This window comes from Typopeltis vanoorti, chromosome 1 (genome assembly GCF_054136105.1).
Source record: "Typopeltis vanoorti isolate ZY-2024b chromosome 1, IOZ_Tvanoo_1.0, whole genome shotgun sequence".
Lineage (NCBI taxonomy): Eukaryota > Metazoa > Arthropoda > Arachnida > Uropygi > Thelyphonidae > Typopeltis > Typopeltis vanoorti.
In genome coordinates this window covers 131229640-131251205 of record NC_143549.1, presented here as the reverse complement: position 1 = coordinate 131251205, position 21566 = coordinate 131229640, and the positions used below count along the sequence as shown (strand labels likewise).

The window sequence follows — 21566 nt, the reverse complement described above, 5'->3', positions numbered from 1 at the left end:
TCTTTTGGAAGTGTTTTAATGGTTTTCTAAAATTCCACCTTCTATATGTCTAGTATTCATTTCCTAATCTGCTCTTTAGTTTAGTTCTTGTAGGAAGATTGATGATCTGAGATAGGCCATTGCTGATGCAAACATTTCATCAGCTCTGTGTGCTTGATCAGTGAAACTGGAGAAATGTAGCCAATATGAGTTGTGGACATTGAAGTCCCCAAGAAGGATGACTCACTATTAGGGTATTTTGACTGCAAAAAGTCAAGCTTTAGAGAGATGAAAAGGTCAGAATGGCTGACAGAGTTTGGAGAGCGATAGAGGGAGCATATGAAAAGGGCTGATTTGTTAGAGAAATTTTGAGCCAGATCAGATCAAACAGTGGGGATTCAATATAATATTCAAGTTTATTCTGCCCAAATTGTGATCACTTCCTATTTGAAATATTCTGTACACTCATGTGTCTTGAACTACCTTGAAGATATTGCTGTCAACAATAACAGTCAATGAGATTTGTTTCTTTTGTCTTCTTGTCTTCCTGCTGCATGTATTTATGCACATCTTTATGTTGCAACATGATATCTGTAATGACTAGTCCATATGAGCATAGGAAGAAAAAGAACAATGAACAGGAAAATAAACAAAGCAATGAAACAGGTAAGTTAGGAAATAACGAAAATCAAGTAAGTGATGATGTTAGTAAAAAGAAAGAAGTTATTTGGTATGGTGACTATAATAAAACATGCTATAGATGAGAGAGTTATAACATCGAGTTTTCCTGGAGCCAAAATTAGAAATATAACTCAAGTGATTCAAAAACAGAAAAGAAAAGTAAACAAAATCATAGTTGTAGTAAGTATGAACGATTTAACTGGCGATAAGTTCATTATGAGAGAGGACATGAAAGGGTTGCTGGAAGAGGCAAGAGTAAGAAAGTGAAAATCATTAGTATTTTACCTCGCTATGATAAAAATTAATTAAAAAGAAGGGCTAAGATGGCAAACAATTCAATGCATAGGCTGTGTAGAAGGAATGGATGTGTGGAATGAGTTTGAGGGAAGATTGGATTTGTATAAGAAGGATGGCCTACACCTGAATGTGTTTAGTATCAGGAGTCTGGAGAAACTAATAACTGGTATGAGACCTAACACAGAGAGTCAGGGAAACTAAATTATAAAGGGAGAAATGGTGTGAATGTGAGTGTAAGAGCGACAATGGTATATAACTGTGTTAATGATGGGAATGGGCTTTGTCATGGAAATGTTGACGAGGCGAGAACGATTTCGGGTTTGTGTTCGTCCTGTTCGGACCCATCATATGTGTGCAAAGATGTCTACATGTGTAAGGCATTAGAGAAGAATAGAGATCTGCAAGTTGTCCAACTGTGTCAGGAAGACTGCAAACAAGAGTATACAAAAGAACATGCAGGTAGATTATTATGTCTGTACACGAATGCTAGGAGTATCAGAAACAAAGGGGTAGAGTTTGTTGCCTTAGTCAGTATGTTGCAACCTCAGATTAGTGAGACATTGCTATCAGAATCAGACCTACTAACTGGCATCGAGTGTCATGGGTATAGTATTTTTAGGAAGGATAGAGTGGATAGGAGAGGAGGGGGGCATGCTGCTAATGATATTGGATGACTTAAATCCATTTAGAGTTGAGACCTATGAATGTAGTAATACTACTAACAATATTTCATGTGGCAGTGAGTTTGAACTAACTCAGCGGTGGAATCTAACAAGACAAATTGCATAGTGGGGTGTTGTTACAGACCTGGTGGATTGGCTGCTTGTGATGAAGAAATGTATCACCAAATAGAAAAGATGAGCATGAAAAGAGTAGTCATAATGGGAGACTTTAATTATCTGAATGTTGATTGGGTAGCAGTAGAATCTCATGAGAAGAATGAAAATGCATTTATTGAGCTGTTGCAGGACAACTTCCTCAAGCAGCAAGTGACAGAAGGAACTCGAGGTCAAAGAGTGTTAGATTTGATTATAGTGTCAGAGAGCGTTTCAGTTAAAGACATAACTATTCTGCCTCCAGTTGATGACAGTGATCATGTGGTACTCACTTAGTGACTAAGTTTATGAATATTCCATTCAAAAAAGGTTACATGCTGAACTACAAAGCAGGAAATTATGACCAACTGAGGAGTACACTGAGTTCAGTGGAATGGGATCGGTTGCTGAATGGAAATAATGTCGACAGTGCATGGGAAGCATTTAAACAATACTTAAATGATGTGATATCAGAATGTGTCCCGAGAGTTTGAAGAATAAATAGAGTTGGAGTCAAATGATGTGGATTCTTATTAAGCAAGAGATTTGTAAGAAAAGGACGATGTGGAAGGAATACCGTTTGCATAAGGATGATGTCCATTATGAACATTATAAGCAGCAAGCTAGAATAGTCACAACTGTTGTGCAGAAAGCAAAGTCTGATTATGAAAAGAAACTGGCTCTGCATGCTGAAGACAACCCACAAGAATTCTATCGATGTGTTGCAAGTAAAAGAAAGAACGAATATGAAAGAATAACCCTTCTAAATCCACATGGCGTGAGGGTTACAGATGCAGAAGAGGTTGTTCAGTTAATGAGTGCCCATTTCGTTAAAAGCTATCAACCTGATGAACTGATCATTCCTTTGACCAGGATGTTGAATATGAGTCTCAGAACAGGGAAGATTCCACAGGAATGGAAGGAATGTATGGTAATTCCATTACACAAGAGTGGTGCAAACACTGATGTATCCAACTATCGTCCAATTAGTATCTCAGGAGTGGTGGTGAAGATTTTGGAAAAATTGGTTAGGGCTTGCATTCAGAAATGGGTTGACAGTGAATCTCTACTTTGCAATGAACAACATGGGTTTACTAAAGGATGGTCATGTTTTAGCAACTTGCTCACATTCTATAACAATGTTACTATTGAACTAGACAAGGGGAATGAATGCACCGTGATACTTTTGGATTTTGCTAAGGCTTTTGACAGAATACAGCATGGCAGACTGCTGCATAAATTGGAGAAAATGGGTTTGGGTTATACAATATTAGTATGGTTACTAAATAGTTTAGGGAAATAACAACGTAGACTAGGATATACATTAAAATAACTTTTTAATACAAATCCAATATTTCGGCAACGTCACGTTGCCATTTTCAACAGGAATTTGTGAGCAGGACACGTGCACGCAGGCACAGCAAACAGTAAATGAGGACGAAGCAGGAAGCTATTCTTTCTCCTAAAGTCCTACTGGTGCCCCCCCTAGCAGGCAATGTTGGTATTCTTGGGCGATTGGGCTGAGGTCTTCTGATGTAGGTTTCCCAAATTTGAGGCAGTCTCATGCAGCAAATTTGTTGAGGTTTGGATTGTTTCTTAGGGCTGAGGCTGATTCCATGAAAAGTCTTTCATATTTGTATTTACTACTGTGAATGATCGTGGCTTTCTTCCACCGTATTCTATGGTGGGTATCCAGAGCATGGTCTGCAAGACCAGAGTGGCTGTATTGGTGGAACCGGATGTAGTCCTTGTGTTCTGTAATTCTGATATTGGGATAACCAGCTAATTCCTAACTGTGTTAAATTGAAGCACCAGTTCTTTTCTCAAAATGCTCTTCGAATTTATTATCGTGCCAGCCAAGCATTGCTCAGGAACAAATGGCTACTACTCGCCGTTTCCTGAGTGATGCTAACTTAGCTATCCAGGCACCCGAAGATGACCTTTCGAGCACCTTAAGCCACGAAATGTGGTCTATTTTGCATGACATCGCGTGCACTCTAGTGGAGAAAGAATTTAAAAAAGTACGAGATCGACACATCAAAAAATTTGAAAATTTAATAAACAAGAATGCGATCTCGAAACTGCGACTTCCTACCAAAATAGTAGTCAACCTTTCGTCATGTATTGTGAAACCTGAAGCACTCAGCGCCCTCTCACGTGGCCACAACTTCGCCATTGCACCCAGGAGAATGCCTGCAGAGGATATTATGATACAAGTTGAACGCGGGATACGACACCTTCCTAACCATGTCTCCAACGATATCAGACTGGATGTGGCTTGTGTTCTGACCAAAGCAAAACCACTTAAAACCAACATGCCCATCAAAGAAATTAAATCTCTACTGGATTTGAAGAAAAATAAGGAAATAATAATGACCAAAGTGGATAAAGGGAACGCTACAGTATTGCTTAACCAAAAGGATTATACAGGTAAGCTGAAAGCTCTATTGTTAGATCGGGCTACTTGCCTCCCTATCGAGTACAATCCCACCAACTCACAAATTAGAAAACACCACAGGCTCCTTAAGAAGGTCACTTCTTCGCCTATGGAAGTCACTAACAAATTAAACCATTTAACTCCATACCCCCTCCCCCCGTATTTATGAACTCCCAAAAATACATAAGGAAAACGTGCCATCACGTCCCATAGTGGATGGCATTGATTCCCCCGCATACAAACTAGCTAAACATTTGGCCAAAGCTTTCACACACTATACTGGCAACACACCTTCATACATAAAAAAAACTCAGCCCACTTCAAAGCCAGCATAGAAAACCTTACACTCAAACACACTGACGTAATGGTCAGCTTTGATGTCTCCTCCTTATTCACAAATGTCCCACTCAAAGAATCCTTAGAGCTAATCCAAGCTAAATTTCCTCCCAATATCACAGCCCTATTTCAGTTCACAATGAACTCAGGCTATTTTGTTTGGCAAGGAAAATTCTACAAACAAATAAAGGGGACAGCCATGGGTTCTCCACTCTCCCCACCCTTGGCCAACTTTTATATGGAGACTTTTGAAGAGAAAGCCTTAAATTCTTCCCCACAAAAACCAACCATTTGGCTTTGATATGTCGATGATGTGTTCGCTATTTGGACACATGGCTCCGATGCACTCCTCTCCTTCCTAACACACTTAAACAACCAACACACCAGAATCAAATTCACCTTGGAAGAAGAAAAAAACAACTGCCTTCCTTTCTTAGACACACTAGTCACCTGCCAGTCTGATGGAACCTTGGTTTTCTCAGTCTATAGAAAACCCACCCATACAAGCAGATACATTCACCAACAATCCCACCACCCTTCCTCACAACAATATGGTGTCATTAAGACACTACACAACAGGCCTAAACTTATCTGTTCAAATGACAATGCCCTAACCACAGAACTAAACCACATTCTCAACACTTTCTCAGCCAATAGCTACCCTCCCAAAACAATCCAAAAAATATTGAAACCAATAAACCACAACCCCCCTCCTCACAACAAGGATCAAGGATTACTCTAAATCCATCACCATACCCTATATCAGAGGCACCTCGGAAAAAATTACAAAAATCCTAAAAAAACACGGCTTAACTTCTTGTTACAGACCATATAAGAAATTGGCATCCCTTATCTGCTCCACTAAAGACCAACCCCCCCCCCCACACACAGACCTGCCTGGTTTATACCAGGTCCCATTGCAACTGTAAGCTGTCCTACTTTGGCCAAACAGGCAGGACAGCCAATATCATTACAGAACACAAGGACTACATCCGGTTCCACCAATACAGCCACTAAAGTTAAAAATGTCATGTCATCGAGCCTACTACAGACAGACAGGAAGAACTGTGGACATCTGCTCAGTGAACACAAAAAAATATATCCGGCACTTTCGCTATGGCAAGTCGGGTCTGGCAGACCATGCTTTGGATATCCCAGCACACAAGATCAATTGGAAAAATACAAAAGTACTGCACAGAAGCTTCTACAAGTCAGAGAGGTTGTTCCTGGAATCAACAGAAGCTTTAAAACATACTCCAAACCTTAACAAGTATGGTTGTATAAATCTACCAAAGATTTGGGAGACAGTCATTCTAAGACCAAATTAGTATTTATTTATTTTTATTTTATTTTATTTTCAAAACTTTGGACTACTTTTTTTTTTTTTACTTAGAATGACATCTTATTAGGACTTTAGTCTTGTGTTGCATGCTGCAAATACTAGCCCCACTGTTATACCGGATTGTGGTTGTCTTGCATTTGTAACAAACTTTGTTTATATGCTCTGAAGATGCTGGATATAATACCAGCAAAATATTAGCTTTTAAGTTAATAAATAGTTATTTTCTTATCAATCTGTGTTCGCATCAATACCATTTAAATCCAATTCAACATTATCACCATGTTACAAAAAGAACTTTTGGAAATATTTAATCCAGAACTGTGGTCTGTTTTATTCATCATTTCTGAAAATGCCATTAAAGAATTTAAAAAGGTTAAGAATTGCCATCTGAAAAAAGTTACAGCTCTTCTACTATGAAGCTGTTCCCAACTGCAAGAATGCGTAGTGATGAATCTATCATTACAATCATAATTTCAGCATTATCCCCCCCCCCAAAAAAAATCGAGTTTGAAAATAATGACTAGCAGGGGAATGTGGTATCTGTAAACATGCACCCACAATGGCTAATAACATTCGCTTGAATGTAGCTAGTATTCCGATGAAATCCAAACCTCCCAAGAATAATATTCTATCTAAAGAAATAGCAGCACTAAAAGTTACATAGGAATTAACAAATTATTGTAACAGAAACAGATGAGGGAAATACAACTATATGAATCAAACAGATTACAACAGAAAAATGAATCATCTTCTTAAAGATTCTTCTACTTATATCATGGATTGGGATCTTGCAAAATCTGAAAAGAAACAATAGTTTCTTTTCAGATTAATTATTTTAAAAAAAGTTGCATCTTGTCCCAGTGAAATTACCAAAAAGCTTAAACCTCCTTCTTACTAACATGGATTTTAGGCCAAGTGGTCTGTTCCGGTCTCATGCCATCTCTTTCTTGGTCTTCCGATTCTTCTTTTTCCACTTATTTTGTATCTGTATAATATTTTTGATGGTCTGCTGTTGTCCATTCAATTTAAATGTTCTATCCAGTTTTGTTTATACTGTCTTATGTAGTAATTAATTGGTTTTATTTTCAGGGATTGTAAAATTTCTTCATATGTTTTATGGTTCCACTTGGTATATCCAGCTATTTTTCTGAGGAAAAATAGCTGGATATACCAAGTGGAATATTCATTTCTGCTGTTTGAATTCGTTTTTTGACACACTTAAACCTTATTATGCTAAATCATCATGGATATACAAAGTCTCTAACATTCATAAACCTAATATTCCCCCCCCCCCCCACACACACACACATCCAAGTGTAGACACTCCCACCTACAAACTGGTCAGACATTTATCCAAATCACTTTCCTCCCTCACAGCAACTCTCCCATATCCATTAAGAATTCTCTACGTTGAAAACATTAATAAAAAAAGAAAATCTAACCTTGACGGATTCTGACATCATAGTCAGTTTTGATATTACTTCACTATTCACTAATGTACCTTTGACAATAGACCCTTGACTTCATTAAACCTCCAATATAATTGAATTATTCAGATTCATCATATGTGCAGGTTTTTTCTTATCAAAAGGAAAAATATACAAACAGCTGGATGGGACTCCACCCCAGCTAACTTCTCTTATAATATTTTGAAAACCAAGCACTCAACACATCCATACTCAAACCAGTAGTTTGGCTGTACTGTGTGGATGATGTGTTCCCCTTGATCTCATTAAACCTCCAATATAATTGAATTATTCAGATTCATCATATATGCAGGTTTTTTCTTATCAAAAGGAAAAATATACAAACAGCTGGATGGGACTCCACCCCAGCTAACTTCTCTTATAATATTTTGAAAACCAAGCACTCAACACATCCATACTCAAACCAGTAGTTTGGCTGTACTGTGTGGATGATGTGTTCGCTGTTTACCGCATGCTCCAAACACATGATGCATTTTTGGTGCATTTTAACAGCCAGCATCCTAAAATAAACTTCACCATAGAAAGAAGAAGAAAATAATTGTCTCCTCCTTTTCTAAATACATTAGTAACACGACTTCCTAATGCCTCATTATCCTTCTCCCTTTTATAGAACCCCCCCCCCCTTTCATACAGAAAGGTATTTACATAAACAGTTACACCATCACCCTTCCCTACAGTATGGCATCCTCAAAACACTTACCGAGCCAGGGATATTTGTTCAAATGACATAGCCCTTGAAACTGAGCTCAGGGACCTTTGTAACACTTTTTAGCCACATATAAAATGGATAAAATACTGCATGCATCCTTCATTCCTCCTAAACCCAACACACATGATCACAGCAAAACCATTCCCATCCCATATTTTAAGAGCACATCAGAAAAAACTACCAAAGTTCATTGCAAATATGATCTTCATACCACTTTCAAACCTGTCATTCATCTACCTTCATGCAACCTCTTGAACATCATGGAGTGTATGAAATTCCTTATTCCCACAGTTTAGCTTACTTTGGACAAACTGGTACATCAGTTAACATCTGCTTTGAAGACCACAAAAATTACACATCTGCAATCATCTGTGTGACAAGTTAGTATTGGTAGACCATACTCTGGATACTCATTCACATAGGATTAGATGGAAGAAAACATCTGTGTTATGTACAAGATCATTATAGACCTGACAGACTATTTTGAATTCAGCATTGGTTATGAAGTACTCTCAATCTCAACAAGTATTGTTGCATTAATTTAACAAAGATCTGGAAGAGTATCATTTTAGGACATGATAGCCTGACTTCTCTAAATTAACTTTGTGGTTATCTGACCCATAGAGATCATTATAAGGATATTAGTTCTGTTTTTCAGTTAAAATTTGAATTGTTTTCTGCAGTGACTTTGTCATATTCTCACGTGCCCTCGAGGGTACAGAGGTCTGACATACGTCAATTTTATAGGCCGAAGTTAACCCTGTGAGAATGGCCAGTCCTTAGCAGAGTGCCAACAGCATCGAACGATTGTTCTCCTTCCACCTACTAACTATGCTGAGACTTGCTTAACTTGCGTGAGCCATTAGTAGAGTCTCTGCTACTAACTTGCGTGAGCTATTAGTAGCGGAGACTCTGCCAATCAACTAACCTTTGCTGGCTCTTCTGCAGTGACTTAGTTCATGCTTTTTGCCTGTTGTTATTGTTGATGTTGGGTAGAAGGCCAGTGAAATATTAGTCAGTTTAATACATGTGCTTGCTTCTTCTTTTCTTGGTGTGGTTTATACTGTGAAGTATTATTATGAATTTTAAAGCAGAGTAATACGTGTGAAGTTCTGATGTTGAAGGTTGTACTCTCACATTCTTGTAAAAATAATCATAATTTTAAATTATAAATCTTTTTACAATTGTTCCTCTATATTAGTACATTATTAGTTTTGGTTTCGTAACACATATGATTTGTACTTGCGATGTGCCTGCTGTCGATATTATTAATGTTAAAATGTAATGTAAACTAATTGAGATTTGATGTACTTACTAGATTCTGATAGTTTGTAATAATTTCAGTCTTCTTTACTGTAATTCATATTTGTTAAGAGATATCTTTTGTTCTTTGTGAAGACATTCTCTTTATGCTAACGAAGACAACATGTCAGCCATTACTATGTACTTCTCACTTGCCATTTATATGAAGTGCGCATGCTCACTGAGGAGATTGATGGGTGATTGACAGCTGGGAGAGAGAAAAAGAGCATTCAGTATCTGAGTAATGAAGAAAAACAAGTAGAGAATGGAAATATGAGAATTGCAACCAGAGAATTTTCATCTTAGGAAGTTTTTAGGAAAACATGACAGTTGGGAGAATATTAATAGAAGATTTTGAAAAGGAAGAGTTGAGACTGTCAACAAGTGTTTAGTAAATAAAAGAAAATACTGGAGTTGACATTCTAATTCAATGTTCGAAGAAACACTGAATGAAAAGTTTTGTCTTCTGTCTTAAGGACGATGGATCTATTTATTATTCCATGGGAAAAAGCAACGGAATTGGCGAAATCTGAAACTGTGTGACAAATTAGTAGAGTTCATGTTAAGCCATAAAGTGGCTTAAAATGAACTCTACTTGAAATATGTTATTTATGAAATAGCAAAACAAACTTTTTTCCCCCTTCTGGTAAAAAAATTTGGTGATTTGTGCATCATATTGAACTATGTGAGGTAAGAATATTTGTACTCCAGTGAGGCAGAGAGGAATTGGAGTAGAGGTATGCTAAATGGGGAGATAAAGAAAAAGGATCCCATGGAAAAGAAGTAAATCTTATATTTTCAGAAAGAGCCTAACAAAGAAACTGACTCTGATGTCTTTTTTATGATCTAATGACTGACTCATTTTGTTGTTATGAAAAGATGTTTAGTCTGGTAGACATGATTAAGTATATGATAAACAACCCAGTAATAGAATGAGTCAGAGAATGAATGATTTTATTTTTTTAGGATAAGAAAATCTCAGAAGTGTAGACTTATTTCGAAGGTCTTAGATCAAATTAATTTTGTAGTTATTCATGTAATTTTATATAAAATGGTATATAATGGTTGAGTTTCATTAAATGTACATATTTTTTATTTGGTACCCAAGTTAATAATTTTCCAGATTTTAAAAGAAATAAAGTTAAGTCGTTGCACCAATTGTAATAAACTCTTGTGTACCATATTTACTCAAATATGGTACACCCCCAAAATTAAAAATGGTGCAAGATATGTTTGGATTTTCGGAAACTAAGTTTTTCAGCATTTATAATTAAATCCTCAGTATTCATTCTAATATATAATTGCTCGTGTTATTTATAAAACGAATGCATTTAAATTTTAATTATCGAGGTTATTTATTCCATCGGCTGCTCACCTTCATCACACGATATATTTAAATCTTTAGCAACAACACCTTAATTAAATTAAAACAGTCATCTACTCAAATAGCAATATTTGCTCCCATCCAGGGCATTAGAGATGTAGTTTTTTTAAAAATAAAAAGAAAAAAAACTCTTGCATTATTTCTGGTGAAATCATGTCCCGAGTTCTCAAAATCCAGTTGCTCACCAGATCCTTGGCAGAGTCAGGTTGTAGCCGCCGGCTGTCATCCACTCCATGTAGAACCTAAACCTCACCTCATTCACTGCTCCACCCCCTGCACAATCCAAAATTGAGTGGAAGTCAGTGCTTCCATTCCCACATTTCCTCTACTGGTTGCTTCCATCTCTATGCATATGATTGATTCGGTATTAACAAAAGATCATGCTACTCACGACGAAGGCAAGTTGATGATCGTTGAGTTAAAATGCTGATTCTCTTCAGCTGAATTCCAAAATATCTGAAACTGTCATAACAACATTCACAATCAATTTCTTAAAGCTTTAAACTTTTTTTCTTGTGTGCTAGGTATATGCAAAACTTTTTAATTTCTTTTTTCATAAAGTAAAATCAGGGTGCGAGATATATGCAATGGCGAGTTATATTCAAGTAAATACAGTAATTACCTAACACTCAGTGTAAAACTATCTTTTTACTGAAATCAAAATTGATTAAAAATAAACACTGATGCTTTCAAAACTTTATAGTTTCATATTTGGCTGAAAACAAAAATGGATATTTAATATTCTTTCTTTAACTAGAATTCCTTGGCCATTTGAAACATTTGGACTCTTTTTCAATGCCCAAAGAATGTTTTAACCCCATTCTTCTCTTTCACTTCAGACATCTGCAGATCACAATATTGCAATGTTGAACCAATTGCAACCAGTTTTGCAATTTAGTTGAAATAATTTTTTTTGTTTTTTGCTGAACTCCTCCCTCCTCAAATCCATCCTAATCAGACTACAATGGAAATGTTAGATGGTGGCATTTCCTCCAAAATTATCTATGTAGATCATATTGGTAAACTAATTCCAACTTTTTCTAATATGGTTACTTTCATAGCATTTTTTTTATGCTACCCTGCAAATTTCTATCCAATTAGACAAAAATGAAGTTGGGAGGGGGGGGGGGGTGACAGTTCTTTGCATTGTAGCATAAAATGAATTGGAGCAGGTGATATTGGGGTATGAGTAGCTATGTATTAGAAATAATCTTTTGCATTTATTAGTGGACCATAGTTCTTTATAAAAATGTACAATCGTCGACAAGTTTCGCCAGCTTAAGTCTGTCTGGCTTCTTCTGGACCAGAAATGGATACACTAACGTTAAATGCTAAAAAAAGAATGAAGTAACAACAGTTAAATTAAAATGAAATGACACGTAACATCAAGAGCATGGAGTCTTAGTCATTGTTTGTTGATAGCATTTTATAGTTTTTTGCAACGTTGAGTTCTGCTAAACATAATGAATTTATTAAGCTTTTCCAAATGTCTTTTAGTATCATGTCTTGATTTCTGTTGAGATTATCTCCTGTCCGGAGTACCAATGCAGCTTCTTTAAAATTTCTAAATCTGAAATCTTCTTCAATGTACGGCATGGAGCTTTTGTCCCAATCGATGGAGTGGTTCAAAATTGAGAAACGACGGACTAATCCTGAGGTATCTGTTCTGTTGTTGTTGACATTCCCTATATGTTCTTTTTTTTTTCGGATTTCTAGGTTTCGTGATGTTTGGCCTATATAATTCATGGCCACAGGAACATGGGATGTTATATACACCTGCGTACTTGTAGAAGGTGATGCTGTCCTTGGGAGATCTTAACATGTTTCATGTAGTTTGAATAGGTTTGAAGGCAACCCTGATGTTCAAAGACCTCATGATTTTTGCTATTTTTGTTGAAACTGAGCCAGCATAAGGTATGACAATGGATGATGTATACTACGTGACTAGAGGTTGTGTGGGTTGTTTCTATTGAGAAGCTTTTGGATTATATTTTTTTTTTAGTAACCATTTCTGACTAGACATTATTATTATTATTATTACGGGTATCTCCATGGAGTCAGTAGACTCATCGCGGGAGACCCAAACTAGCAAAACAATATCTGTCATATCTCTTCTTGAATTCATTTACAGATGAAGAGCTCACAACAAAGTCAGGCAATGAATTCCACTCATTCACCACCCTCCAGGCAAAAAACCTTGTTCTGACACCTTTGTTAACCACACTCTTCTTTAATCTTTAATCGACATCGTAGACATCGTCCACGTATCTCCACCAGACTAATGGTTTTGGATTTATTTTGGATAGGATATCAGCTTCTAGTTTTTCCATGAATGATGCAAATACGTGTATGATATTTTCATTATTTGGAAAGATACAGAAAATGCCTTACATGAGTTCCTTCAAAAAATAAATTCTTTCCACCAAAAAATCAAGTTCATGTTAGAGTTGGAAAATAACCATCAGTTATCTTTTCTGGACTTACTAATAAAAAGACAAGAGAATGTACAAATCAAGCTCACAATGTACCGCAAATCTATAGACACTGGACGTTATCTTCACTTTAAATCTACTCACCATCATCCACAAATACTTAGCATTATACATATGCTTAAAAATAGAGTAACAAATATCATCACAGAAGAAAAAGATCTGCTTGATGAACTCTCACTCATATCTCAAATTCTAACAGAACAGATACCTCAGGATTAGCCCATCATTTCTCGATTTCGAACCATTCCATCGATTGGGACAAAAGCTCCATGCCATACATTGAAGAATTCAGATTTAGAAACTTTAAAGAAGCTGCATTGGTACTCAGGACAGGAGACAATCTCAACAGAAATCAAGGCATGATACTAAAAGACATTTGGAGAAGCTTAATAAATTTGCTATGTTTAGCAGAACTCAACTTCGCGAAAAACTATAAAAATGCGATCAACAAACAATGACTAAGACGCCATGCTCTTGATGTTACATGTCATTTCAATTTTAATTTAACTGTTGTTACTTCATTCTTTTTTTAGCATTTAACGTTAGTGTATCGATTTCTTGTCCAGAAGAAGCCAGACAGACTTAAGCTGGCGAAACTTGTCGACGATTGTATATATTTATAAAGAACTATGGTCCACTAATAAATCCAAAAGATTATTTCTAATACTTAGTATAAAGGGACCAAATATTAACAGTTACAATGTATGAGTAGCTATTTTTGGAAGGTAACTTTCTGACATTCTAGTTTGGTTTGTCGCAAGCAAATGGATGCAAAAGTATGTAGCCCAGATTCTGGATAGTTTTGTGTAATAATAATTTTTATTCATGTTTGACTGGTTGAATGTTTCTGCTGTTTTTTTTTTTTTTTTTTTTTGAAGTGAGTTTTAATGTTTTATGAGCGAATTTCATGTGGTATGGTGCATTTGGGTAATTGGGTAATTTTTTAAGACATTGTTAAAACAATGATCTAATTTATTGTATCTATTTAAGGTTGTTTTTGTATTCTTGGATCTCAGGATCTTAGTTGGATATTCAGAAGGAAGGTCACAATTACAAGTATTCTGGTAGACCTCATCTTCCCATATACGGAATACCTACGTCATTTATGATGGTGTAGGGATCCTGGGGATGACTAGGCTAAAGATTTTGGAACAATTAGAAAGTAATTTTTAGTTGATATTTTTTCTATTTCCTACTGATTCCCCCCTCTCCCCTTAGTAGACTTTTTTTTGAATAAGGGCAATGTTCAAAATATACTTTCATATTCAGTGGGATTTTTTTGTAGGCGTGTTATTTGCATACATATAGCATTTGATGTAATATTAATAATAGAGTATAGTTTAGGTTTAATAAATAAGTAAATACCTTTCAAATGACTTTTTTGTATAAACTCTTTATGATAATGATTTTAATACTAATTTGATTTTGGTTAAACAATAATTGTAAATTATGTTGTATTTTCAGATCTCAGCAACTTGTTAATCAGACCTCAGGAGGTGTAACAATAGTTAAAGTTGGTGGAAGCAAACAAGATATAAGTGCCATTCCTCCTATCCCTTCTGCCACATTTTCTCCAACTTGTGTTTTACCCATTCTTAATCCCATATCATCTCTAAAATCACCTCGGACTGGAATAAGGGATAGTAGATCTACTGTTACTACTTCACGCCATAATTTATTAGGACCTGCAGAAGCTCGATCTTTGTCACAGTTGGGATCCTTGCAAACTGTGAACAGGAGTATTGGAAGGCTTCCATCTTCTATGAACACACTTTGTATGTCTGCTCTTTGTTTTCATTTGATATAAATAGATATGTACAGTAATCTTGTATTCTCCTTTTAGCTTTTTTTTTTTAATTATTAAACAAACATCTTGGTAAAAAAAAAAATATTAAAAAAAATCACTTACTGTGCAGTACACTCTGCAACTAACTTTTTATGGCAGAGTATGGTGGACAATAAAATATGTAAATTTTTGGAAATCAGAATGTTTATTAATTCAACTGAAATAGTAATATAAGATGAATATTTAGAACTGCAAAAATTCAAAATCTGTTAATAAAGGCAAAATGTGTAATTGAAATAAGGATTTATCGACATAATCAAAAAAAAAAAAAAATGGTGGGAAGGGATAAATGACATGAAGTGATATTTTTCTTCCCCTTTATAATGCGTTTATCCCTCTTAGTGCAGGTCCACTATGATTATGCTATTGTGGGAAACCCCAACCGGCTTATCACAGAGTCCTACATTTTGTGGGGGGGGGCAATTTTTATGACTGTAGATGTGTGTGTGTGCAAACCGACCCTGTGTGTTCACAGGGTCGGTTTGCCTGTTCTGGGGGGGAGGGGGGGGACAAAAGAACCCAAGTTTCCAGGTGGGGGAAAAAACCTTACCTTCATATGAGATCAGCTAACTCACCTTTAATCAGAAAAGACCAAATAAATGTTCCTCACATCTTGGATGAAATTTGAACCTAGATCTTTCTGACCAAAGGTCTTCATCTGTGCTCCAGATGAAGCTACAGAGGCTCACCATAAGTGATATTATTTCTTAAAATTTTCATAATTGTTTTGCCTGGCATAAACATGTGCAACAGATAAAGCAAAAAATGAGATTTTATGTTAAAACTTGATATATAATTCAGATGGCCATGCCTGTCTGTCTTTTTTTTATTTTTTATTTATTTTTTTTTATGGGCAAAAGTTATCTGGAACATTTCTACCAGAAGAGAAGCAGTCGACAGGTGTCAGAATTACTACTAAACAGTTTTTTTTATTTATTTATTTTTATTTATTTATTTTTTTTTTTAATTCTTTAAAATTTCCTGAATTTATTTTTATATCAGGTTAGAGTTTTAAAACAGAAATTGGTATTAATTGAATTCTTCTCACACACATTTTTGTCCAGTATTAGCATATACACTGAGTTAGGTTTGCATTAGGAACATCCGCCTAATAATGAATTGGTCCACCTCTGTGCAATCACAGATGCCTAGGAACAGATTCCACAAGGCATTGAACATCCATGTCTGCTGCAGCAACTCCATCACTTCACGTTCATTCCGTGGAGGAGGATCAGCAGTTCTCACATCCTGTTCTAGCACATCCCACAAGTTCAACTGGATTACAGTCAGGGAAGTTTTGGCGGTGAAGGCAATGTGGCGAATTCATTGTCATTGTTAGATTTAAAATAGGTGACTTCGAACTTTACTTGACATCGCCATTCCAGAATCTAACAATTAACAAAAAAAAACATACATGCATACTTATCTTTTAGCAGTATAAATATGTTTTGTTTATAACAACTTCCTATATGATAAACTGTGAATTTTGTGAATTTTAAAGTTTTATATCTAAGTGTCTAGCATGAATGTAAGTCAGAAAAAGGGGCAAAATAAGAGAGGAATTATTAATGAAATATTGTAAATGAAAGAATGCGTGCTATTCAACAACATAGGGCAAAGATCACCCTAAATACCGTAAGATCAGGGTAAGCACCCGCGGGCATCGCATCTTAGAAGGCATCATGCGCATATATGTTCCCCGAAACAAGAAGTCCCGTATGTTAATCGGTGAAGTCGCCCAAACGGAGACCAATGGGTGAGACGATAAGATATTTCAAACTTGGAAAGGTGGTGCTCTAGGAGAGCAAATAAAACCCACGAAATGGAAGTAAATGACCCCCATTTTTTCTTGTTCCTGAGTTTCTCTCCGTGTGTTCCGAGAGTTCTTCGTGGTTCAGCTCTCATTTCTCAGGGCTGACTTACGATAGGGTTCGGTATGACACCGCAGTAGAGTTTCGGCAAGACTAACTGCAGGCCATGGTGAGAAGATCATCGACGTAAAAACCTAAGCAGAAGGATAGCGTCCAGCCCAGGCGAGCACGTGGAACCCACTTGGCAATAAAATCGAGACAACCAGATTAGAAACAAAGAACGAAGGACGGCAGAAAATTGAAGAAAGAGAATAGATAAGTACTCTCACTTGTTCTGGCCCCTTTTGAGAATTGACTAACATTTAAGAGAACGCAATCTAAGATTTGTATTAAAAGAAAGAGTGAAGAATTAAGATCTGTGTAAATGGCTATGTTTTCTTGAAGCAAACTTTAAGGACTTTCAACCAGATAGAGATTCTGTCATGTTTATCCCGAGAGAGGTTATAAAATGTGTTCCAGTACCTTAAATGTCAAAAAATGAGTTGTAATCATAAATGTAATATGTATTGAGTTATTGATTATTGAATTTACTGATACTTTGAAGTAAAGTACTAAAATGATTTAGGACTGAGCGAGTGAATGAAAGGTAGAGGTTTAACATTAGATTTGATGATCAATTTAACTTGTATGGCATTACTAATTGAATTTAATAAATGTTTTGATTCTTTGATTATATATGTTTCTGATCATGATGACTGACCCTGACCCTTCATAAAACATCGAACCTAAGAATGTGTGTGCGTGTGTGTGTGTGTGTGCGGGAATACCCCAATTGAAAGTAAGGGCACGACTGCAAATAAGAGTAAAATTATGCCAGAGAGCCCAGGTTTCTAGGAATTTAATTTATATTGTTAGTAGCACCTGAAATTCTATAATTAACCTAAAGGTAGTGTCTATCTCTAACTTTAAGGCTCAGGCTGGCGCAGTAAAAAAATAAATTTGCCTGAGTGACCAGGATAATTTATAGAATTCAGGGAACGGGTAAACTTCTGGTGGCCCTTAAAGGTTAAGCTACATAAGAAGGAGCATAAGAGAAGCGAGACATAAGGCTAAGTTTATTATTAATGTGGATTGCATAACAATGATGCAACCTACTTAACGTACAGACACATGCGATAGAACTTGATATTGCAACTGTCATAAGAAAGGCTAATGTTAAATAAGTTGTCTTGATATAATCAATGAGAGAGATACAAGATACTCACAATATAGAAAAGAAGGGACAATGAATTGGTCCACCTCTGTGCAATCACAGATGCCTAGGAACAGATTCCACAAGGCATTGAACATCCATGTGTAACTCGATCCATGTCTGCTGCAGCAACTCCATCACTTCACGTTCATTCCGTGGAGGAGAATCAGCAGTTCTCACACCTGTTCTAGCACATCCCACAAGTTCAACTGGATTACAGTCAGGGAAGTTTTGGCGGTGAAGGCAATGTGGCGAATTCATTGTCGTGTTCCTTCAGCCACTCAGTAGTTCAAGCCTGATAACAAGGTGCATTGTCCTGTTGAACAGTGGCACTATGATCAGAGTAGAACTGCAGATATGGATGGAGATGGTCAGCTAACAGACCCCCTGTAACATTCATCACTTAGTGTTTTTGGGATGATAACCATTAGATCTAAGGTGTGCCAGGATAAAGCTCCCAGACCATAATACCACCTCCACCAGCCTGTTGAACTCCAACTGTGCAACCAGGGAATGGGGCTTCATGCTGTTTATGCCAAATTTAAATCCAGTCCTCAGCATGATTCAGCAGGAAATGGGACTCATCACTCCAGATGACCTTTTTTCCATTTGTCGAGGGTCCATTACTGACATTCCTTAGCCTATGTGAGGTGTCGTTTATAATACCTGGCCATCATCATGGTATCCTTGCTGGTGTCCAGCTGTGGAACCCCAGGGTGAACCAAGGTATGTTGCATATGGAAATGGGTCAAAGTATCCCACTGGGGCAAAGGGCTCACATTGGTCAGCCACACATGGCTGACCAATGTGAGCCCTTCTGCTAGATGTCTGCTCATGATTAATCCAGTCCTGGTACACCCGTGACTGCCTGTGGTCAAATTGGCTTACATCACGACACGTTTTCCCATTATTACTGGCAAACATTTACTGATTATATACAGAGGATAGATGTGCCCATTTATAGTAGCCGCACGTGATGTGATATCATGTGGTACTTGGTTATCCCACCAAATATGTAAATCCAGTGGTGTTCCTAATGCAAAGATAACTCAGTGTATAGTATGACTGCACTTGATGAAGTAGGTCATTGCTTAGTATTTTTTGTATAAAAGATATTCAACATGTTTTCCTTTTAAAGTGTAATTAATCTAAAGATGTTTGGTTTCCCAGAAGAATGCTTAATTAACATGTCCCTACAAATAGAGCAAACATTTATTCCAATTACAACAATGGTAAATATATTTTTTTAATTTTTATGTTAATTAGTATAATTCCACTGAAATAATTCCTTCTCTATCACTGTCCCTAGTGAAGAGACAAAACATGAGACCAAAGGAAAATATTTTTATTATTATTGCTATGGGCCATTCCATGGAGTCCTTAGACTAACTCATCAAGGAAGGTCCTAAACGTCATAGCAAGCACCATCCAACATTGTGCAGTATATCTCATACTTTGCTTTGAACTCGTTGCATAGATTGTTTGCATGCCTACAAAAAAAAAATCTTTCAAATATAGCCATTTAAATGTATCATTGAAGCAGTTTTTATTGGTAGCTAAACAATCATTCCCTCTTTATATTCTCAACTTATATCCTTAGTTCCAAATAAGAAGTTTTCCAAAGCTGTCCAAGAGAAGAATCATAAGTAACTGGTTTTCACTGAAATCTACATTTTTCTTTTCTTTATACCAAAGCTCAAAACAACTGCAAGAAAATTACTGACACATCTAAAATTGATTTTTCATGAATCAAAAACTTGTATTATATCCAAGGTAATTGCATGCTCTCCAAGCCCGCTTACACTTTTGCACTCAGATTATTCTGTGCATTGATGCAACAAAATCTTCTCCAAATAGAATACCAAAAGTTCTTCTGGTCAGGATGGCATTTCCCTGATTTGTGAAGATTTGTGCTTCAGAGTTTACTTCTGATCTGTCTCCTTTTAATTCTCTTTTGTTTTCTAGTATTTGTCCTGTAATTTTTCTAGTATTTGCCTAGAAATTAGTCATGTTCAGTCCTTTCCTAAGAAAGACAACACATTTTAGCCATCAAATTGTCATTCAGTTTCTTTCACTTCATTTCTTTCCAAAGCAATGAAGAAAACCATTAACACTAAACTTCTATGCTATCTTGAAACCTCAACTAAAATGCCATTATGGATTCTACCGCTGTCAGTCAACAGGGGGATCTTCTTACTTATGGAAAAGGTTTGGAGAATCTCATACAATTCTTGCTATTTCTAAAACATATAATTCATTTTGGCACTCAAAGTTTATTAATCTCTCATTAATTTTGTTCTTTAAGGCTCTGCAATAGGATTGTCAGCTTTCTTTCAAGATTTCCATTACGTGTAGTGGTTGATGCTTCTTTATTCTAGCAACATGAAACTGATAGTGATGTCCCGAGAGACTTATTTCAGTTACTTACTCCAGTCTGTATTGGTGACCTTCCCACTGCACAGTTACCATTACTCTCCTTTTTCTTATTTGACCAACCATGCACTGCACAGATCACCTAATACACTCTCAATTCTGAATCTCGAGTTATTCAGTGAGATTCAGATAACCTTGGTATAAGGATGATCTAGCAAGATCTCAATAGCTTCTATGTGTACCTGAATATGTATCTTAGCATTAATCTGTCTCAGTGCTACAAATGTACAATGCTAGACACACACACACACACACACACACACACACACACACACACACACACACACACACACACACACACACACACACACACAACTGTTTGGAATAACTGTTATTCTTTATCGTACAGTATTTGTTGATACCAACAAATACTGTACGATAATCTGTTTGCAACTCCATATCTTCTTATAAACTTTTACACGTGAAGTATTTGAAATATATTATTTTAATTTTTCCGTTTAACCCACTGAATGAACACAAACCAAGTATTTTACTTAAATCAGATTTTGGGAGTAGTTGTACTTGCTGAATTAGCAAGTGAATATGGACATTGCTACTCCACAGACTACAAGCACCAAAGAATGTCATCATCAAATTCTTAATATATGCATTCATGTTGTGCAGTGGGTACTAAGATAATACTGTATGATTAAGTTTGTTAGCTTTCTTTCAACTGTTTTCTTTCAAATTAATCTGTGTTCACTCTCCAGTATAGTACCATCAAATGTTCCCTCCAAGCTATGTGCATGTACACACCACAAAAAAAAGACACACAAAGATAAATCATATTTGTCACTTTAGTAATTTCCCGTTTCTCCCACTCCAGTATTACTCTAATGTATTCCAACTTAATATACTCTTAATTAGTTACTTTTAGTCAGCACTGTTGTGGGCAAACTGACACAGCAAGTTGCAGAGGCATATTTGTTTAGAGTGTTTACTGTCTAGACAGTACAGTCGGCG

General features: G+C 36.3%; 1 protein-coding gene across 1 annotated transcript in view; it reads left to right on the top strand.

The window, feature by feature from the left end:
• Window positions 1–21566, top strand: part of melt (ventricular zone expressed PH domain-containing protein melted) — a 338615-nt gene that overhangs the window by 140756 nt on the left and 176293 nt on the right. The window contains exon 8 of the mRNA XM_090398172.1: window positions 14726–15036. Coding sequence (XP_090254298.1) covers window positions 14726–15036 — 311 coding nt within the window. The remainder of the gene's footprint in view (window positions 1–14725; window positions 15037–21566) is intronic.